The 20,570-nt window shown below is 56.9% G+C and overlaps 6 protein-coding genes across 6 annotated transcripts; 3 read left to right on the top strand and 3 right to left on the bottom strand.

The window, feature by feature from the left end:
- Nucleotides 1-297: 297 nt before the first annotated feature.
- Nucleotides 298-3,355, top strand: IWZ02DRAFT_431858 (E1-E2 ATPase-domain-containing protein; the record flags this gene model as incomplete). Its single annotated transcript, XM_066766187.1, has 6 exons — nt 298-1,450; nt 1,474-1,654; nt 1,704-2,071; nt 2,146-2,321; nt 2,350-2,530; nt 2,682-3,355. 6 exons carry the CDS (start codon nt 298-300, stop codon nt 3,353-3,355), a joined length of 2,733 nt encoding a protein of 910 aa, XP_066624898.1.
- Nucleotides 3,356-8,265: 4,910 nt separating this feature from the next.
- Nucleotides 8,266-10,005, top strand: IWZ02DRAFT_447644 (5'/3'-nucleotidase sure). The gene is made up of 4 exons (XM_066767298.1): nt 8,266-8,539; nt 8,649-8,731; nt 8,785-9,266; nt 9,315-10,005. The coding sequence occupies exons 1-4, from the start codon at nt 8,458-8,460 to the stop codon at nt 9,673-9,675; spliced, it is 1,008 nt and encodes a 335-aa protein (XP_066624897.1). The 5' UTR covers nt 8,266-8,457; the 3' UTR covers nt 9,676-10,005.
- On the top strand, nt 9,986-12,635 carry IWZ02DRAFT_447641 (class E vacuolar protein-sorting machinery protein HSE1; the record flags this gene model as incomplete). Its single annotated transcript, XM_066767297.1, has 8 exons — nt 9,986-10,103; nt 10,176-10,225; nt 10,278-10,312; nt 10,405-10,480; nt 10,536-10,755; nt 10,804-11,333; nt 11,385-11,457; nt 11,504-12,635. Coding segments are annotated over exons 1-8 (1,895 nt in total), but the record flags the coding sequence as incomplete, so codon positions are not given.
- Nucleotides 12,636-13,268: 633 nt separating this feature from the next.
- On the bottom strand, nt 13,269-15,191 carry IWZ02DRAFT_447636 (major facilitator superfamily domain-containing protein). The gene is made up of 3 exons (XM_066767296.1): nt 14,832-15,191; nt 14,315-14,749; nt 13,269-14,248 (listed from the first exon to the last, which is right to left on the bottom strand). The coding sequence occupies exons 1-3, from the start codon at nt 15,006-15,008 to the stop codon at nt 13,658-13,660; spliced, it is 1,203 nt and encodes a 400-aa protein (XP_066624895.1). The 5' UTR covers nt 15,009-15,191; the 3' UTR covers nt 13,269-13,657.
- Nucleotides 15,192-16,240: 1,049 nt separating this feature from the next.
- On the bottom strand, nt 16,241-17,613 carry IWZ02DRAFT_218223 (peroxisomal biogenesis factor 11). The gene is made up of 3 exons (XM_066762778.1): nt 17,264-17,613; nt 16,606-17,080; nt 16,241-16,534 (listed from the first exon to the last, which is right to left on the bottom strand). Exons 1-3 carry the CDS (start codon nt 17,328-17,330, stop codon nt 16,372-16,374), a joined length of 705 nt encoding a protein of 234 aa, XP_066624894.1. The 5' UTR covers nt 17,331-17,613; the 3' UTR covers nt 16,241-16,371.
- A 1,754-nt stretch (nt 17,614-19,367) lies between these two features.
- On the bottom strand, nt 19,368-20,181 carry IWZ02DRAFT_489297 (cytochrome b5; the record flags this gene model as incomplete). The annotated part of the gene is made up of 3 exons (XM_066769552.1): nt 19,368-19,529; nt 19,748-19,874; nt 20,063-20,181. 3 exons carry the CDS (start codon nt 20,179-20,181, stop codon nt 19,368-19,370), a joined length of 408 nt encoding a protein of 135 aa, XP_066624893.1.
- Nucleotides 20,182-20,570: the final 389 nt, after the last annotated feature.

Raw genomic sequence — 20,570 nt, 5'->3', positions numbered from 1 at the left:
CTACCGTGGGCTCGCCGTTTCTCCGGTGCTCTGTGCCATCATCCAGCCCTCTCATAAAGGCGCCCTCGCCCCGGCCCTCATCACAAGCCCTTCCCTTCTACACTCTTGTTCGTCCCCTCGTGTCTTGATCGAGCGACAAGTGTGGGTTGCGCCAGGCGCCGTCAAGTCCAACAATCCAAACTTGCGTCGGGCCAAACCGTATAAATTCTTTTTCCTCTTCCCTCCTCCTCCTCCTCCTCCTCGTCCTCTCTTTTACCATCTTCCCCCCAAACCCGACCCCAGTTCACCTAATCCACCATGGGAAAGAAGTCCAAGGACATCGAAAAGGGCGATGCCCACGACGAGTCGCTCCGCAACCACGTCGACGAGTATGAAGGCCTCGACGAGTACGCCGCCCTCCAAAAGTTCATCACCACCTACCGCGACCCCAAGGCCGCCGAGGCCGAGGGTGCTGAGGAAGGCGATGTCACCGCCGCGAAGAAGCCCTGGTGGGCCTTCTGGCGCAGCAGCAAGGGCAGCGGCGCCGCCGACTCCGGCGTAGTCCCTCCCGCCTGGCTCGAGGCCGACATCAACCAGGGTATCACCGAGAGTGATGTTCAGTCGCGCCGCAAGCGCTTCGGCTGGAACGAAATCGTCACCGAGAAGGAGAACCTGTTCCTCAAGTTCCTTGGTTTCTTCCGGGGTCCCGTCCTCTACAGTAAGTTGCCACAACCATATTCCCTGGCCCGCTCATGGGTCCGTTCCTGGCACGTGACGCCGCTAACGACCGTTGCAGCCATGGAGTTGGCCGTTCTGCTCGCCGCTGGTCTTCGTGACTGGGTCGACTTTGGTGTCATCATTGGTATTTTGCTGCTCAACGCCATTGTCGGTTGGTACCAGGAGAAGCAGGCTGCCGATGTCGTCGCTTCGCTCAAGGGTGACATTGCTATGCGCGCCACCGTCGTCCGCGACGGCCGCGAGCAAAACATCCTCGCCCGTGAAATCGTCCCCGGTGACATCATTGTCCTCGAGGAAGGCCAGACCGTTCCCGCCGACGTTCGTCTCATCTGCGACTACTCGAGCCCCCAGGACTTTGAGCGCTACAAGGAGCTCCGCGACTCGGACAAGTTCAAGGAGGATGACCCCGAGGACGAGGCCGACGAGGCCGAGGACGAGCAGGACAAGACTCACCGTTTCGGCCAGCCTCTCGTTGCTTGTGACCAGTCTGCCATCACTGGTGAATCGCTTGCCGTCGACAAGTTCATGGGCGATGTCTGCTACTACACCACTGGCTGCAAGCGCGGCAAGGCTTACGGTGTTGCCCTGACCTCGGCCAAGTTCTCCTTCGTCGGTCGCACTGCTACCCTCGTTGCTGGCGCCAAGGACTCTGGTCACTTCAAGGCCATCATGGACTCCATTGGAACGTCGCTGCTGGTTCTCGTCGTCTTCTTCATCCTCGTCTCTTGGATTGGTGGCTTCTTCCGTCACCTCAAGATTGCGACTCCCGAGGACAGCTCCATCAACTTGCTGCACTACGCCCCCTCATTCTCTTGATCGTCGGTGTCCCCGTCGGTCTTCCCGTCGTTACCACCACCACGCTCGCTGTCGGTGCCGCCTACCTCGCCGAGGAGAAGGCCATTGTTCAGAAGCTCACTGCCATTGAGTCGCGTTGCCGGTGTCGATGTCTCTGCTCCGACAAGACTGGTACCCTCACTGCCAACCAGCTCTCTCTGCGCGAGCCCTACGTTGCCGAGTGGCCAGGACGTCAACTGGATGATGGCCTGCGCTGCTCTCGCCTCTTCCCACAACATCAAGTCGCTCGACCCCATTGTCAAGGTCACCATTCTCTCCCTCAAGCGCTACCCCAAGGCCCGTGAGATTCTCCAGCAGCCCTGGAGGACCGAGAAGTTCACTCCTTTCGACCCCGTCTCCAAGCGCATTACCACCGTCTGCTGGCTCAACGGCGACAAGTACGTCTGCGCCAAGGGTGCCCCCAAGGCCATTGTCAACCTGTCCAACTGCTCCAAGGAGGTTGCCGACCTCTACCGCGACAAGGCCACCGAGTTCGCCCGCCGTGGTTTCCGTTCGCTTGGTGTTGCCTTACCAGAAGAACGACGGTGACTGATCCTGCTCGGTCTCCTCTCCATGTTCGACCCTCCCCGTGAGGACACTGCCAGACCATCCTCGAGGCCCAGAACCTCGGTGTTCCCGTCAAGATGCTTACTGGTGACGCCATTGCCAGTGCCAAGGAGACTTGCAAGATGCTTGCCCTCGGTACCAAGGTCTACAACTCTGAGATGCTGATCCACGGCGGTCTCACCGGCTCCACCCAGCACGACCTCGTCGAGACTGCCGATGGTTTCGCCGAAGTCTTCCCCGAGCAACAAGTACCAGGTCGTCGAGATGCTTCAGCAGCGTGGTCACTTGACTGCCATGACTGGTGACGGTGTCAACGACGCTCCCTCTCTCAAGAAGGCCGACTGCGGTATTGCCGTCGAGGGTTCCACCGAGGCCGCCCAGGCTGCTGCCGACATTGTCTTCCTTGCCCCCGGTCTCTCCCCATCGTCCTCGCCATCAAGATCTCTCGCCAGATTTTCAACCGCATGAAGGCCTACATCCAGTACCGTATCGCTCTCTGTCTCCACCTTGAGCTTTACCTCGTCACCTCCATGATTATCATCAACGAGACCATCCGTGTCGAGCTCATCGTCTTCATTGCCTGTTTGCCGACTTGGCCACCGTCGCCGTCGCCTACGACAACGCCTTCTCTGACGAGCGTCCCGTCGAGTGGCAGCTTCCCAAGATCTGGATCATCTCGGTCATTCTCGGTATCCTGCTTGCTGCCGGTACCTGGATCATCCGTGGCTCCATGTTCCTCAGCAACGGCGGTATCGTTCAGAACTTTGGTTCCGTCCAGGAAATTCTCTTCCTCGAAGTCTCGCTCACTGAGAACTGGCTCATCTTCGTCACCCGTGGTGGCAAGACCTGGCCCTCGTGGCTGCTCGTTGGCGCCATCTTCGGTGTCGACGCCCTGGCGACCATCTTCTGTATCTTCGGTTGCTCTCGGCAAGCCCCAAATCACCAGCCCTCCACTCCTTCAACCAGCGCCTCGATGGCTGGACTGACGTCGTCACCGTCGTCGTCGTCTGGTGTTACTCGATCGGTGTCACCATCATCATCGCCATTGTCTACTTCCTCCTCAAACCGCATCCCGTGGCTCGACAACCTTGGCCGCAAGGACCGTGGCAACAAGAACGAGCGCCTCGAGAACATCATTGGCCGCATCAGCAAGCTCGCCATTGAGCACTCGGTCACCGTCGATGGCAAGAACAGCTACTCGGTGGTCGAGAAGAAGGCCGATGACGACGAGGAGTAGATTGGTTGGCGGGATTTCGAATGATTAATTGCACGATCATGTGTCCCACCGGTCCTATCGAGTCTTGCACAAATACAAAAGTCAGCTTGAAGGACGCAGGCGCTTGGATGATTGATGGGTTTTTTAGGTCAAGAGATTTGGGATTTTACTCTCTTGCTTTTGTTTCTTTTTCCTTTGAGATACTACCTCCTCGCTAGTATAGACGATAGACCCTAATACCACTTCAGAGGTAATGAATTCAACGAAAAGTGTTCAATTGGTTGTGCCTATTTCTCTTTGGAGTTTGTTTCTACTCGAGTCTTCTCGAACTACCATTTCTTCAGTCTTGGTTCTTGAGCACCATCTTGGGCGTTTCGTCTCCTTGAGCGTACGGCCCTGAGCACACTCTTCTCACGTGCAACTCACTGACACGCACCTCAGTCCCTACCTATTTATCTGCCAGCGCCTGCCAGCAACAGTACTGCGGGTACCACTGTACTCCGCTATTCAGCAACGGCGACAGCAACAGCGAAAGCGGCGGCCAAAAGCCAAGCATCAATTCATCCCGCAATCGGCGCCAAGCAGCTCGCTCCATCCAGTCGAGCAGCATGAAGCGAGCGACCATCAACATCCCATCCCATCTTTGCTATAATTATTCGGACGACAAGAAGAAAACACCAAGCCAACGACAACAAATCTCGCACCGGAGCCAAGATTTTCGCTCCTCACCCGCTCGCCTCTGCCGACTTGCTTCCCCACTCGCTCGGCTTCCGACCGACCCACGGCCTAGGGTTCTCGAGCGCTTGAGGATTTATCCCGCTCGCTGCCACCGTCCACGCCCGCCGATCGCGGTGATATGTACCCCTGCCTGCGTGCGGACGACGGTGGGTTGGTGGTTGGACTCTTCATCTATCGTATCAATCTACCCGTCGCCCATCACCAGTCGGCATGGCTCCAATCGTCGTTTTTGGTTCTCACCGCAGCAGTCACCTCGCCTCGCTTGCTTGTCTCGCTAGACAGATAGTTATGTTGTCGGCATCTATCCATCCATCCACGAATGACCTCGGCACACGCATTGCATCGCATCGCACGCGCCCACGCACACAGCGCACGCAGCACCCACCAACGCCCTCTGACCAGTTTTCCCCACTACTGCTGCACGAGAAGAGACTAGACCAGACCAGCAGACCAGTGCACCAGCAAGTTCACCACCACAGACTCAAAGACCGGCCGAATCTCTTTGCCTCTCTGTGCATTGGCGCGGCACTCGCACCTATGCACGTACAAAGCGCGTACGCACGCACGCGCCAAACAGAGCACACCAGCACGACCGCGTCTCGCGTGGATTCTATGGGTGGACCTTGTAGGCGACACGCGATACGAAAAAAGATACGACTGATGAATGGCCAAAACAAGAATATATGGCGGCGACTACTGCTTGATCATTGACTTCTCTGCCTTGACCAACACGCACCTTTACGTACCGTCCGTCTTGCTCTCCCGCTCTTCCAGGTAGGTATTCTCCAGAACGAAGGCGCCTCTACGCTAGAGTGCATTTGCGGGATCTGGACCCCGGAGCATTGGCAAAATGAACGACAACGACTACAGCAAGCAGAATCAGGCGGCGATAAAGAGCAAATCATGCCTCGGGCGAACTGAATCCATCATCCACCATCCGTCGTCCAACCCACCAACCAACCAACCAGCTCGCCAGCTCACAGCGCACGCACCATCCATACAAACCACCATCTCCGCCCCACACACACCACACACACACACACCCTCCATACCCACTAACCCGCCTAGCCCATCACGGCAAGATGTGACGGGCAAAAAACCTTTGGGAGTAAGCGGTGGAGCCGCTCCGCGCCTCCCCTGAAAATCAATATGTACCGCGCGCACGAGCGAGCCATCGAGCCAATGATGCGCCTCCTCCAGCGACTCAGTCCGTTCGTCGTGCCGTTTATTTTATTCATCCGATCAGCGGCGTTCGTTGTGTATGGGATAGAGGCGCCGATGGTGAGAAATTATGCCGACTCTTAAGCGCGCTCGAGCTTTGGTGAGTTCTAATGACTCGTGTCGTCATCATCGTCGGGGCATTTTTCCCCCTCTCTCTGCGAGGACGATTCTTTCGCTTGCGCGGCGGTTGGTGCACATGGCTGGCGATGATGGATGGACGCGCCCGTCTTTGCTGCTTGAGGGCCAGAGTCGCGTGCCGGTCTGTCGCTGCCGTCGCTCACATCTAGGCAATCCAGCCCACCGTCACGGTACCGCTTCGTCCGTACCTGGTTGGTGGTGTAGGTTGTGGAAGAGACGATTCAAATTCTTTGTCTCTCTCTCTCTCTCTCTCTCTCTCTCTCTCTCTCTGTTGTGTGTGTGCTCTCGCCCTGGTTCCCTGCGGCTCTTCCGAACCAGCAAGCACCTTTCCACAGCTGTTCGATCTATCTATTCACCTGTCTGCTTGTCTTTCTGTCTGTCCACTGGCCAGTTCTCATCGTCGACGGCAAATCCATCTCAGCTCATCAGCCGAGGTCCCTGCACCAACACGATGGCTCCGCGCAACCTGGCTCGACGCGGGCGGTGAGGTGGGCAACAGACTAACTGCACAAACGCACCGACATGAACGGGAGGAGCGGTCTGCGTATCGCTCGCTGACCACCACCATCCAACAGGCCAGTCTATCAGTCCATCAGTCCATCAGTGGGTACAATGGAAAGAGTAAGGAAGGAGTGAGGGAGTGACGGACCAGCAAGCGTCCTTCGCCGTTGTAACAGCAGCGTGGCAAACTGGCGGTGGTGGCCGCTGGCCTGGCCGCGCGTAGGAGTAAAGAGAGAGCATTGCAGCCAAAAGGTCTGACGAGTGTCTGTGTGGGCGCAGCAGCCAGTAGTTGGTCGTCTGTTTACTGTTTGCTTCAACGTCTCCTCCATACTCTCTCTCCACTTACCCCTCAATCCACGCATCCACGCGCTGTCTATCTGTCTGTCTGTCACACGTCCTCCTTACATGCCCTCACTCACGAGGCTTGCTACCTTACCTTGCCTTTCTTTTGTGTGTGGAGAGGCAAGGTAGAGCGAGAATGGCTAGGGGAACAGTGTTCCTAGCGGAGTGAGTTTTCTGGGGCGGGGGATGGGTCTAGACAGGCGCAGCAGTTGGGGCTGGGTTTGTGGGCATGGCGGATCCGGAGAAGAAAAATAAGAGAAAGAGAGAAGAATGAGGGACGTGGTGGGTAGGTAGGTAGATTGAGATAGGAGGTAAGGGTGGGTGACTTGAATTGCTTTCTCCTGTCGTCTTTCTCTCTTTCACATTGGCAGTCAGTCTTTGCGGTTCGCACGACAAGATGTGCAGAATTGAGCGGGCCTATACATACATCTTCTTGCTCGCTCTCGTTTTCTTCTCCTCCTGCTGCTTTATGCCGTCCCGTCTGCGTTCGTCCCATTCACATCTCGTACACTCCTCCGCAGAAGCTACCTTCGAGTCTTGTGTCAATCAGTGAACCACACTCTACCCCTTCTCCACCTTAGTGCATTCCCATCCAGCCACCCATCCTCCTCTCTCCACAGCCCTAGCACCAACTCCCCCTCCCCCCACATCATCAGAACCCCAGATCCACGTCTACATGCCCTCACCCACTTAAAATTTTCCTGAATTATCCTTCGTCACCCCATTTCTCCTCCTCCTTCTCCACAACGCATACGTCCGCTTGCCGCCTCATGCGTGGTGCTGCATCTCAGCCGAATCACTAACTACACTGCTGGATGTGTAAAGTTGCCCCCATGCGCAGACAGCCTGCATGCATAGCCATGTCCACGCGCCACTGCATAGCTGCAGGATGTGGCGCCCGCCCGTCCGTCCGTCTGGCTCTAGCCCGAATGTGCGACGCTAATTGACTACTCCTTGCCATGAACCCACGACACTGACTGATTCTGGAGTTCACTTTTCGTGCTGATGATGTTGAGGTGTGTGTGTAGGATGGTCATGAGGTTGCTTTCTTCAGTTACGATTAGGTTAGGTAGGCTAGGCTACAAAGATCGCGTCGGTTCATGCGGATCTAGATGTCTGCTTGACTTGAACTGCTGCGCTGTGGTGTTCTACCTGCCTGTATAGTGGGCTCGAGATGGAGTCGTGCGCAGCAGCTACGTGCGTGCGGAGTCCATGCAGAGGTACGGCAACTGTCCTGTTTGAGTACTTTTCTCGTGCGCGTGGGCAGTCATCTATCTATATTCCTTAGACTAGTTGATATCCTCTCTTGCTTCACGCGAGCGGGTAATCAATTCCCTTTCGACACGCCGCTCTCTTCACTGCTTCACCCCGTGCGCCGCCCCCTTCTCTCAGCCAGCGCTGTCCTATTTTCAGCCAACTGCTGTCTTCTCAAGCCTCGCTCTACTCACTCTGGCACCGGTCCCTGTCCTCTCTCCCTCTCTCACACTTTCGCTCTGCCACATCATTGCCAACATGACAAAGCGCCCGCCGCCAACTGCGCCGTCCACCTCGTTACTCCGGCTCCGAAACCAAAGCGCGGTACAATCATTCAGGACATCAAACTTACCAAACTGTTAACAGAGCAGCTAGCTCAGCAGGACGCGGTCTTCCCAAAGTGCGCGCCCTCAATTTCATTGTCTACATTAACCAAAAACGCCAGTTCACTTCCAAGGCACCAGTCGACGAGAAAGCATGCGTGGATGTCATCCTAGCCTGGGAAACGCAAGCGTGAACACTGCTCAAGGGTACTCGGCAATAATCATCAACTTGTCTAATCATGAATACTTGGCTGGGGGACGATGGCAGAGGTCGAGAGTTCAACTCGCGACCTCTGCTAACGTTCTGCCCTTTTGCTCCTTGTTTTGGCAGCTGCTATTCTTTGGAAGGCGGAGCGTTTGGCTGCCTGCAAACAACCGTCACCGCCAGAAAGAAAAAAAAAAAAAAAAAAGTTTATCAAGGACTACCCACACACTCACAACTCTGAAAGATGGCAAGATAGCGAACGAATCTCTTGCTCTTGACATATCAACACGGCAGTCGGTGACGACAAGATCGATGTAGTCGTTGGGACGGCATATCCGAACTTAGCTCATCCTTGCAACGGGACCATAGCTCCAGGGTTACCTGTGCAACGACCATGCTTCATGTATTTCAACACCGCCCGAGCCGTCTCTTCGTTCTTTTCCCTCCCGCGCCCTTCTCACACTGCCACTCACCCCAAGATGCGTCTTCGATCGCCTTCGCGGTCGCGGCAGTACTGTGTTGCTTTTCAACGGGCCAAGCCTTGCGCATCTTGCTCAACAACGATGACGGCTGGGCGAGCGCAAACATCGAGAAACATATCGCCTGTTGAGGGAGGCTGGCCACGAAGTCCTGCTCGTCGCTCCCGTCGTCGACAACTCGGGCCAAGGCGGCAGGGTGAGTTTTCCTCTTTCGCAAGCGTTCACGTCAGCTGCTCATGCATGGTTTAGTCAGTCTTCACTCGGGAAAGCACCTTGATGGCCAACGGCGCATTTGACTCTGTTCTCAAAGGCGCCCCCTCGCTGGGCCACGACAAGGACGACTTCAACATTTGGTACTACAATGGCACGCCGGCCGCGTGTACGTTTGTCAACCTCGACTACGTCATGCAAGAAGTGTGGCCCAAGGTCGACGCGCCCGATCTGCTCGTCTCCGGTCCCAATGTAGGGCAGAACTTGGGGGGATTTTTGTACACACTCAGCGGCACCATGGGCGCGACGACGGCGGCCATAGGCCGTGGAGTCCCCGCCATTGCTTTTTCTGCCGGGAGCAACGGCGGCCAGAGGAGCTACACAGACGTGAAAAGTCCGACAGAGGCTGGACTGACTGATCCTGCCACCATCAGCGCAAATCTCACGGTCAAGCTGGTCCAACAATTGATTGACAACACGCCCCAGGGCGAGCGCCTCCTCCCACTAGGATACGGCATCAGGTACGCCCCAAAGCCCAGAATCGTCTCTTGCTGACGTGGGAATCGCAGTGTCAATTACCCAGACATCACCTCTTTCAAGGACGACTCGTGTATTGATCCACCATTTGTCCGTACGCGCATGACTGGCGGAGCACTCAGTACCAAAGCGGTCTACAACAACGCCACAGGAGTCTTTTCAGGCGAAAACATTGATGGCGCAGGACTCAACGCTTGCATCGACGGCAACTGCACCCTTCGCGGGGAGACGGACGTCGCTCTGAAGGGATGCGAGACGGCCGTGACCATTTTCAGCATCGACTACGATGCGCCCACAGGGTCCGACACGTCCAAGATTGAGGACAGGCTGCGCCCTCTTTTGAGGATGGACAGCAGTGGTCCGACGGCGGGAACCGACGTTAGTTCAACTTAATGGCTTGAGGGCGAGCTGACCAGAGCGATTAGGCCCAAAATGTGCTCACGAGGTGACGTCTGCGAGTGACGAAAGCAAAGGAAGACGGGTTGGATGGTTGGAAAGTGGTTTTCTCTGCGGAGAGCGCGCCGATCGAGTCTGTGGGACGAAATGAGAAGATGGTAGATTTGCAGTACATAATGATATAAAGCATGAGCAAGTGAAGTAGTGGTGAAGTGCGGGCGGCGACCGGGGAATTGACCGTGACGCAGTGCCAAGCCCCACCCGGACCTCGTCCCATGGGCGGGAGCTCCCCATCTAGGCGGCAGCAATTCAACCACACCATCGCACTCTAACTCTCTGATATCCTTTTCCTCCTGATACCCGACCAACTATTGCCTCGCTCTCCATGTTTCGCGCCCAGCAGAACCAGTTTGACGAGGTCGTCGGTTAGTGCCACACCTCCGCCCCGCTGCTGGACATGCCCGGCCAGCGTCCATGCTAACAGCTGCGATCCACAGTCAAGGCTACCGACGAGAACCTGACGAGCGAAAACTGGGAGTACATTCTCGTGCGCGATTCCGGCCTGCTCCAGACCTCGCGTTCTGGCTAATACCTTGTAGGATGTTTGCGACAAGGTCGGCGCCACCGAAAGCGGGTACGTTTCCCACCATCCTGACCGACCGCGCCTGAGACGGACAAACACCTTGGCAGACGTGGCATGTACTGACATGCATCGTGGGATGATAGAGCTCGAGATGTCGTCGCTGCGCTCATCAAGCGCCTCGCGCACAGAAATGCCAACGTCCAGCTATACACATTAGAGGTCGGCCACTCGTCTGGGTGATGAAGAGTATGCAGCTGACATGGCGTGTATACAGCTGGCAAACGCACTCTCCAAGAACTGCGGCCTCAAGATCCACAAGGAGCTGGCCTCGAGGAGTTTTACGGATGCACTCCTCCGGTTGGCAAACGATCGGAATACGCACCAGCAAGTCAAGGCCAAGATTCTCGAGCGGATGGAGGAATGGACGGAAATGTTTTCCAACAGCCCAGAGCTCGGAATCATGGAGCAGGCCTACATGAGGCTCAAGACTCAAAGTACTTTTTCCCAGTCCCGGTCGGAATTCACAAACTGACCCAACGCAGACCCAACCTTGCGGCCCCCATCGAAGCCCGGAAAGACACAAATCACAGAGACGGACCGTGCAAAGGAGGAGGAAGAACTTCAGATGGCTCTGGCTTTGTCGCTCAAGGAGAATCAAGCACCGGCACCCGCCGCCGCCAAGTCAAATCAGCCGGCCGCGTCTCCGCAGGCCAGCAGTCAGCCGCAATCGCAGGCCATTGCCTCTGGCACAACCGCTGCAACAGTCTCTCGCGTCCGCGCACTCTACGACTTTACGCCGTCTGAGCCAGGCGAGCTGGCATTCCGCAAGGGTGACATTATCGCTGTGCTCGAGTCGGTCTACAAGGATTGGTGGAAGGGCTCTCTGCGTGGCCAGGTCGGCATTTTCCCTCTCAACTATGTGGAGAAATTGCAGGACCCGACAAGAGAGGAGCTTGAAAGAGAGGCACAAATGGAAGGCGAAGTCTTTGGCCAGACTAAGAATGTAGAGAAGCTGCTGGCTCTGCTGAGCACGACTTCTACTGCGGACGCGAGGGACAATGAGGAGGTCACGGTACGTTGAGGCGCGATGGCGATCGAGTCAGCATGACGCTAACACGTGCAGACTCTGTACCACCAGGTGGTGGCGATACGGCCAAAGCTGATTGAGCTGATTAAGAAGTACTCGCAAAAGAAGGGTGAGTTTGCCGTGACATAGTTTCGAGCCCATCTAACGCGCTGCAGACGACTTTACGCAACTGAATGAAAAGTTCATCAAAGCACGGCGAGACTACGAGGCTCTCTTGGAGGCCTCCATGTCTCAAGCCGGCCAGCCTGGCTACGGCCGGCCGCCATATGGCTACGCGGGACCCCCACCATCGCAGGGAGCACCGTACAACGCATACGGAGGTCCTCCTCCTCCTCAACAACAGCAGGACGCGCAGCAACGCTATTATTCTCCCGGTCCGGACAAGGGCTACGGCTACCAGCCGCCGCCGCAAAACGGGCCCCAGCCGTTCTTCATGGTCGCGCCGGGCCAGACGCCGTCGGCGCCGGCAGCAGCCGTCTCCAGCCCTACGCCTGCTAGCAGCGATGCGTATGCCCAACAGCAACCGCAGCAGCGCGTGGGTTCGGGCGGCCGCCCGCAGTCCATGGCGTACCCGCACGAGATGGCGGCCAACAGCCCCATCGACACGCGCCCGTCGCAGCAAGCGTACGACGCGTACCAACAACAGCAGCAGCAGCAACAGCAAACACAAGCTGGCGCGCAAGCCTCGGCGTACCCGTCGCAACCCCAACAACAACCATCAGCCCCTTACGACCACCCCTCTTCTTCCTCAACTTACCTCCCCCAACCGTCACAACAACCACAACAACCACAACAGCAACCGTCTGATCCCTACCAACAGCAGCAGCAACAGCAGCAACAGGCGCCGCAGCAGCCGTCGCACCCGCCGCCCGCTGTCCCCGGCGGTGCTGCATCGGCGAGTCCGGCTCAGACGTATGTCGCGTATCAGCCGTATCAAGCACCGCCGCAGCAGCAACAGCAAATGTGGGGACAGGGACCGTCGGCGCCGCCGGTGGGGGGAAGGGATGAGGCGGAGGGGTTTTATAGGTAGAGTGGAGGTGATGGCATGAGATGGGATGGGTCTGGGGGGTTGTGGGTAGTGTTCAGTAGGGACAGAACAGTCGGTCGAGGTATAGCAGAATGAACGAATGAACGCGTCGTGGTGGTGGTAGGTAGTACGTAGTGGTAGTGGTAGGTAGCACGTAGTAGTAGTGGTGGTGGGAAGCAATTTGGTATCCATTTTCTTCTCTCTCCCTCCCTCTCTCTCTCTCTCCCTCCCTCTCTCTCTCTCTCTCTCTCTCTCTCTCTCTCTCTTATTCACCTTCTCTCTCTGGCTGTGGGTAGATGCCCGATTGATTCCTCATTCGTCTTGCGTCTGATATCACCTTGCACCTATCTACTACATATCTACTACCTATCTACTACCCATCTATTACCCATCTATTACCCAGGTATGTAGGTAAGGAGGTGTGGAGGTATGTAGGTATGTAGGTATGAAGCCGCAAACACTAGTTTGATTGGTTCGATTGGTTCGATTGGTTGGTTAGTTAGTCGGTTGGTTAGGTAGTCCATGGGTGGTTAGAAAAGACGGTCTTACGAGGACGGAAGGATGATTTGATGGACGATGGGGTGAATCAGGGCAGAAAGTTGGAGGCTGTCTGTCTGTCTGTCTGTCTGCTCATTTCTTCCTTTGCTTTCTTTCTTTTCTTTGCTTGCTTGCTTGATTGCTCTGAATTGCCCCCACTCATTAAGCGCTTACGCACTCGCTCACTCAATTCTTCTATCCCTCTTTTTTTCCCCTCAAGGGACGTACGCATTCCCTTCAATTCTCCTTCTGGTCCACCTACTACGCCTTCGTCCTCTCGCCCACCACAGCCGCCCCAACGCCTTCACTACCTTCAATACTCGACCCCCTGCCCCTCTCCGCCTCCCCCGCTCCATCCCCCACCCCACCCTTCCCCAACCCCATGCGTCCGGTATCAAACCCATTACTCTCCAAATAAGCTCTAAACCTTTTGTCCTCCTCATCAATATCATCCTGGCCGACAGTGGGCAGACAAAACCAAGCGATGACGCCGCTCAAGATGGCGAGGGAGGAGGCAACCCAGAAGGGGTCTTGGCCGGAGGCTGTCGCGTTGGGGGCGTGCGATTGGATGACGGGGAAAACCCAGGTACCGACGAAGGCGCCGATTTTGCCGATGGCGGCGGCGATGCCGTAGTATTGGCCTCTGGGCGATTGTTAGGAGGTGGTTCTCAAGGGAGGCTGGAGGAGGGGTGGGTGAAAGAAAGAAAGAGAGAAAGAAAGAAAAGCGGGAAAAGGACAACACAACTCACCGCACAGCAGTCGCACTCGTCTTACTAGCCAAAAGGCCAATGTTGTCGCCGGGCCCCATCTCGCCCAGACTCAAAAAGACGCCGTAGACGACGCAGAAGCCGGCAATGTTGGCGGGCTCTTCGAGCTTCGAGTACGCGCCGGCCATGATGTAGCCGACGACGGCCTGCGCGCAGACGCCGATGACGAGCGTCTTCTTGGGGCCCAGCGCGGGCACGTCGGCGAGGAAACTGCCCAGCAGCGCGCCGGGCAGGTAAAAGAAATTAATGAGAATGTTCCACGCGAAGCTCTTCCACAGCGCGGCGTCGTCGCCCAGCAGATTGGCCAGGATGGTCGTGCTGTAGATGCCGAAGGCGTAGGCCGAGAAGTCGTAGATGAACCAGATGATGCTGATGGCGCTGAGCCGGAACCAGTAGTATTTGATGGCCAGGAGGTACGGGATGGGGGTGTGGCGCATCGATTCGCGCTTGTAGGCTTCGGGTTCTTGCAGTTTGATGCGCATCCAGAGCAGGCTGAGGGGTGGGATGACGCCGATGCCGAGGCAGATGCGCCAGGCGGCGCGCAGATGGGATTCGCCTGTTGCGAGGACCTGGGGGGGGGGGGAAGGCAAGTTAGAGGGATGGGAGGGGAGAAAGAAAGGAGGTCTGGTACACACCACAATAACCGGCACAATCGACGACACCAAAAACGCAAAGTCAATCATGACATTGCTAAACAAAATAAACCACCTATTCCGCGTGCCACTCTTCAACTCTCCCGTACTCTCCGCACAACCCACACTACCAGCAGGATACTCGCCGCCGATACCGATACCCAAGAAGAAGCGGTACGCGGTAAGGGCAGCAAAGAGGCCCGATACGCTGCCGCCAGCGCCATACGAGCCGGCGCCCAGCGCTGCAAAGACGATGATGATGACGGTCGACGCAAACAGCGACCACTTGCGCGAGAAGCGGTCCGACGTATAGCCAAAGAAGAGCATGCCGACGACAGTGCCGGCAAATGTGATGCTGCTGACGTTGTTTTGCGCGCTGCTATTGGCGTATTCGTCGGGGTAGATGCGCTTGAGCATGGTGTTGACCGAACCAATGACCTACCCATCCCCAAGAAAGAAACATGTTAGTCGCACTTGTTCCCCCCGGTCAATAATTTCTGGGGAATTATTGCATGCGCACGTTGTTAAGGTAGCCGTCGGAAAACAGCCCTGCGCCGCACGCTATGACGGGCCACAGCCGATCCCAGCGGTTCTTGTCCGTGTCTTCATAGCTTCGGTGGTGATGGTGCAACGGCGACGACGAGGCTTCGACCTCTGTCGCGCCTTGCAGGTTCTTGGGCGCGTCGTCCGAGTGCATGTTCCGTTTGGCGCGGCGCGGCGCGGGGCAGATGCTGGAGTAAACGGGTCTGGGGTCTTCGAGCCGAGCCGCAGAGACGAGACGAGACGAGACGAGACGTCAGAGGTGTTGTTGATATTCAATTCATCTGGAGTTCAGTCGAGTGGAGAAAGAAAGAGCGAGAGAGAGAGAGAGAGAGAGAGAGAGAGCGAGTCAAAGAACAGGAAAAGGAAAAGGAAAAGGAAAAGAAGAAAAGGCTGGCGATCAGTCGAGGTTACATGGCTCGAATGGGGCAGGCGAGAGCCTGACAGCTCGTGGTGCCAAGGCGACGCATCATTGGCCAGCGTCGATTGAAGATTGATAGTACATTAGTATGGATATGCTTACCTTGGCTTAGATGGCCGTGCCGCCGCAACCGGGGGGAGGGGGCGTCGTGCTTGGTAAAAGCTTGCCTCTCTCTCTTTTTCGCCCGCTCTCTCTCCCTCTCTCTCTTTTTCGCCCTCTCTCTCCCCTTCTCTCTCGCTCGCTCCCACTTCCTCCACATTCGCCATCCCGCCGTCGACCTCAGGATGGGCGCTGACGACGCAACGAGGTGCGAGTCAGGCGGCGAAACTGTAATGACCGGAAGAGTCCACCTCAGTTTCCTTTAATCGGCCATGCTAAGCGAAAAAAAAAAAAATAGAAAAAAAAAAAAAAAAAAAGAGACTGTGCATCATGATGCGCACCGCAGCTGGGGGCGAGGCTCAAGGAAGGAAGCGGCGTGCGTCTGACTGACATCCATGTCGGACCATCAATGCAACCCACCAGCCCCAGGCCAGACCACCGCCCTTGCTCCTGCACGCTCTCTGGCTGGTGTCGGGTGGAAACTTGCATGCAAACTGTGCCTCGGCCACGAGGGAACGAACTACGCTCTACCGTAGGTAGCGTGAAACTATGCAGGCCGTTCATGTGGTTTCGACGAGAGGAGCGAGCAAGGTGACAGGAACCGACTGCCGTGCGATTGCAACGCCGGAACCCCCGTCGCAGCGTCATGACATTGGGAAGAGTACTCGTCTGTCTGTCTGTCTGCCGGCCTGCGCGGTCGTTTCGTTGCTTCCACGCATGCAAACAAGCCGTCGTCATTTCCTACATATCAACACACACGGACACAAGGGGAGCGGGCTGAACAACGGGGATGGGCATGCGCCTTGACCGAACCAGCTCAAAATACCAAAAAAGGAACACGAAAGACAAATTGACACACCTGTCATTCTTGATCCCTCTCGGATAAATAGAATAGAAAAAACAATCAATGCATTCCCCCCATAAGGCTTTATATGAAATACTTCGCCTCCGCAAGAGACTTACCTTTTCCCCATTGTCGACCCGGCACGCGGCACCCACATCAAGCCGTCTTCTTCCACACCGTGTACAGGCCAAGCAGCGAGCTGACGGTGCCGGCAATGCCGACGATGCCATCATCGAGGGTGGCGTAACCGAGAGCCGACACGGGGACCGTCAGGTCGCAAAGATCCGAGACGAGCTGAATCTTTGCAGCATTTGCTTCCCTACACGTATTGCATTAGGTTTCGCCCTGCTGCTTTCCCTCAAGTAAAATCTTGTTGTCGGACAGACTCACCTCTCAATCTTCTTCTTCTCGACGACGCTCTCGGCCTCCTTCTCATCGACCGCGCCACTCCTCTGCCTCAACTGCACAAGGCTATACACGCCCGCAACGACGTTGCATAGCAAGCCCGCCATCCACGCCTTGTACGCGCTTTCCTGAATACTCTTGATGTTGCCGCTCTTGCGCGCGCCAATGGCGTCCAGCACGGTCGCATTGTCAAAACACATGTAGCCCGCGTAGCCGAGCTGGCGGCCGACGGCGCAGTACTTGAGGACGGGGTCGAGGGCGGCCGAGTCGGCCGCCAGCGCCGCCGCCTTGAAGTGCTCGACAAACTTGCCCAGGCGCAGGATCTTGCGCGTCGTGCCGAACGCCTTCTTGACCGCGTCGTACGGCGCTATCGCCGCCGCGCTGTGGTTCGTCCGGTACAGGTACCACGCGTAGAAGCGCGAGAAGTACTGCAGCGTGCGCAGGAATTTGTCGCGGCCGACTGTTTGTGGGCGGAGCGAAATATTAGCCTACTCCGTCTGTCTTGTTTTGTGTGTTGAGTAGGCGGACGGACGGACGGACGGATGGACGAGCGGATGATGCAGCTACGTAGCCCGCCGAACGAACGGAAGAAGCTTCGTCTGAATTGCGGGGTTGGGGAAAAGCTTGAGGGGTTATGACGCACCCGTCGTCGCGACAAACTTGAGGTAGTGAGAAACGGTCGGATGGTAGATGACGGCGTCGGCAACCATGATGGCGGTTTGTTCCAATATACAGCGCGCGGTTGCGTGGGTGGGTGGTGCAAAGAAACGGAGCAGCAGCAGAGCAGCTCAAAGATCAAACAGCCGGCCGCCGGCGGGGTGCAGATGCCGGGTAGATAGCGGAGAGCGGTCGGGAGGCGACGGCTTGGGAGCGCAGAGACTCTGGCGAGCAAGCGACGGCGGCGACGAGATGGTGAGTGAAGGATAGCGTTCGGTTGGGCTGGGTGGTGGAACGCGCGCGCGATGGCGGTCGTGGATGATGGAATAGGTAGGTAGTGCGGTCGGCGGGGATGGGTTTTGGCTTGTGACGGCGACGCTGGTCAAGTACCGTAGCACCCGGCGGGCAGCGCGCAAACCTAAGGCAGTCAAGTCAACCTAAAAGAACCTCGGCCCGTCGGTCCCTGATATCCGGGCCTTGGCACCTACCCATCTGTCACCTTTCCTTTCTCGTCCGCTCCATCAAAGGACCCTCCTCTTCACGGCTCGCTTGATCTGCGACTACGGACTGTACTCGTCGACCTGAAGGTCCCGTCAGACAGCTCCTTCAAGGCGTGATCGGCCAGGCGGTGTGGACCGCCAACTCGCTGGGGTATACATTTCGGGTATACATTTCCCGCGGCCCATCATCTACCACTGGGCTGTCACCACCACGACGGATGTACTGTACATCCATCTGCAGCCACCACGCACACGCACCCAACTTCCAATCCCCAGGGAAAAACAAAAGCAACCACCGTGTCGACTTTGACGCACCCAACCACACGACACGATGCCTTCCTTCGTAAAAAGTAAATCCATCACCAGCACACCGTCAACGCCATACGCCCATGCTCTAAGCACACTCAGGTCCATCTACATCTTGACATCATCACATTGCACCTTGATGGCGGCCACCACTCCCACTACCCACCTACCTGTAGCTAGCTGATGATCATATGCGTCCGTCCACACTCTACCCCGTATGCCTACCCCTATATATCTCTAGACCCCCTTTTTAAACCGCAACTTCAAACGTCGTGAGCCCCCGGTCCGTTGCTGGGGATACGCACGCACAGCGCTGACCGGGTGGGCAAGAAGGAAGGAAGGAAGGAAGGAAGGAAGGAGGCCGTCTGGTGTCCCGTGCCTCTTCGCCGACTTGCGGGCGCGTCATCTTCTTCCGTCTGTAGATTTCATGGTAGAGAGAGAGAGAGAGAGAGAAACAGGATGGAGCAAGAGACTTTGGAGTTGACTTAGCCCGCGGACGGCGCTGATGTGAGGTGAGATGAGACGATGTCCCGGGACGGCATGGGGGGAGCTGGTGGTTAGATCAAGACACGCTGGGGGGAAAAGGAGCCTGTCAAGGATTTTCACATTGGTTAAGCATCAATGGCCGAGTTGCCAAACAAAGATGATGATTACTAGGTAGATGAGGTAGGTCGGTAGATATGTACTTCTTCTAGGTGCATTTCTTCATGGGGTGGTGGAGTTGAAACCACACAGGGGGGAAAGGAGTAAACAAAAAGAAAGAACATATCAACATAAACGTGACGTCAAGCAGCATGAGGTCGAAAGAAGATCAGAAAGTATCCTACCTCTTTTTCTTCCTAACTCGCCGCCAGCCCGTGAATCCGGCTCATCTTTCACTCATTTCACCCAAACCCCCCACTCTCCCCGCATCTCTCAACACACGTCCGATTGTGCATGCAGCGCGAACACAGGATGCGCCTGAAGAAAGGGAAGAAGGAAGTAGACAAAAAACGCCCAAACGGCAAAGTCGCCGCTGTCGCCAAACACCCCCACCCCCCGGTCCGCCTGGCTGTGCGCGGAAAGCTCCCAACCGTACCTAGGTGCAACGCGGGCCGAAGAAATTGGCCGAAAGGGCGACCATCTACCAGCCAGCCGCCAGCACTTGCTCAGAGCCGATGCGCTTGGGATGCGCAGCAATTCTCACAGTCCACGCCATTCCCGCCGGCCAGTTGTCACAGAATCCTCGGGGCACAAGACCTGACCAATGCCGCGTGCCTGCTTGTTTCCTTGCTTGGTCCCATTCTACTGCTGTTCCGAGTTGGCCTGCAGGTATTGGTAGGCAAAGTAGGCGAGGCCGCCGCCGACGAGGAGGATGGCGTAGACGCCCAGGCCAAAGCCGGTCGCGTCGCTCTTGGAGCTCTGCGACTGCGGCGCCTGCGACGTCTTGGGCTCGGGGTCGCCGGCCTGCATGCGCAATCGTCGTGTTAGCTGCCGTAGTCTGGTAGAAAAGCAAAAAGATGGTTGCGGGAGAGGGGAGGCATCGCGCGCAGGCAGACACGCCGTGTCATGCCACCTGCAGGCGCTCGGAAAATCTGCGTCCCGAAGTCCTTGGAAATCAACGGCCGGGGCGGTGCAAGCCGTGCAAACGGTCGATTTGTGTGATGTAACCGGTCAAGACGTACCACTCTCTTGAGGTTGCCGACGAGCAGGCCGCCCAGGATTTCGCGCGCCTCATCCGAGTGGCCGACGTCCTCAAAGGCTTCGGTGGCATCTTGGCCGCCAACGTCGAGCATCACCTCCTCACCACCGCTGCGTGTATATATGTCAGCCCTGTGCCTGCAGAGCAATTGATTCCCTGACCGCCTCGCCGAGCCATTGCGCGCACGCATGTGGACGCCGCTCCGCTGCCGAGAGGAGGCAGCAAGCTAGGCGGCCGCTGGTTGGCGGCAACACACACGGCTGGGGCGACAGCCGAGGGAGAGCTGTGGTGGACTCACGGGTGCTCGTCGACGAAGCTGCTGCAGTTGTAGACCTTGTCGTGAATGACCATGTACAGGTCCTTCTTGGAGCTGTGCTCCGAAACGTCGGAGTAGGTGAATTCCTTGACGTCGGACATTGTTGGTGAGGGGACGCGGGAAGGCGACGAGGCGACGAATTGGGTGGTGCGAGAGAGTCGTTGGGGCAAGGGGTGCTGGAGCAGCTGGAGAGCGCGAGAGAGGGATACACGGGCAAAAGAGGACGCAGGCAGAGAGAGGCGCAAAGTGACCGACGACGTGGACTTTGTAGGTGCTCGGACCGGAAATGGGAGCGGTGGGAGGTTGAGCTGGTGGAGATCAGATGGGTCTCAGGCTCAGGCCCAGGTGGTGCTACGGCTGTAATCGATGCACAGCCATTGGCCAGCGGCGGCCCCCAGGGAACTTTCAGATTCCGTCGTGAGGCGCGGGGTCTCTCGCGTCTTCCCGAGTGCAATCTGTGCCCGCGCGCTCCTCGCCCACGGCAAACCTT

The sequence above is a fragment of the Phyllosticta citriasiana genome (genome assembly GCF_038021145.1).
Source record: "Phyllosticta citriasiana strain CBS 120426 chromosome Unknown IWZ02scaffold_4, whole genome shotgun sequence".
In the NCBI taxonomy this organism is placed as follows: Eukaryota; Fungi; Ascomycota; class Dothideomycetes; order Botryosphaeriales; family Phyllostictaceae; genus Phyllosticta; species Phyllosticta citriasiana.
Note: the sequence above shows the minus strand (reverse complement) of the source record. Positions and strands in the feature narration are given on the sequence as shown.

Excerpts from the sequence above, each read along its gene's own strand:
- IWZ02DRAFT_447644 (XM_066767298.1), top strand. The coding sequence starts at position 8,458 with ATGTATTTCAACACCGCCCGAGCCGTCTCTTCGTTCTTTTCCCTCCCG. Across the intron at positions 8,732-8,784 it reads ACTCGGGCCAAGGCGGCAGG|TCAGTCTTCACTCGGGAAAG; the intron begins GTGAGTTTTCCT and ends TGCATGGTTTAG. Across the intron at positions 9,267-9,314 it reads CCACTAGGATACGGCATCAG|TGTCAATTACCCAGACATCA; the intron begins GTACGCCCCAAA and ends TGGGAATCGCAG.
- IWZ02DRAFT_447636 (XM_066767296.1), bottom strand. The coding sequence starts at position 15,008 with ATGCACTCGGACGACGCGCCCAAGAACCTGCAAGGCGCGACAGAGGTC. Across the intron at positions 14,750-14,831 it reads CCGACGGCTACCTTAACAAC|GTCATTGGTTCGGTCAACAC; the intron begins GTGCGCATGCAA and ends GGGGATGGGTAG. Across the intron at positions 14,249-14,314 it reads CGATTGTGCCGGTTATTGTG|GTCCTCGCAACAGGCGAATC; the intron begins GTGTGTACCAGA and ends CCCCCCCCCCAG.
- IWZ02DRAFT_218223 (XM_066762778.1), bottom strand. The coding sequence starts at position 17,330 with ATGGTTGCCGACGCCGTCATCTACCATCCGACCGTTTCTCACTACCTC. Across the intron at positions 17,081-17,263 it reads CAAGTTTGTCGCGACGACGG|TCGGCCGCGACAAATTCCTG; the intron begins GTGCGTCATAAC and ends GCCCACAAACAG. Across the intron at positions 16,535-16,605 it reads GAGAAGAAGAAGATTGAGAG|GGAAGCAAATGCTGCAAAGA; the intron begins GTGAGTCTGTCC and ends CAATACGTGTAG.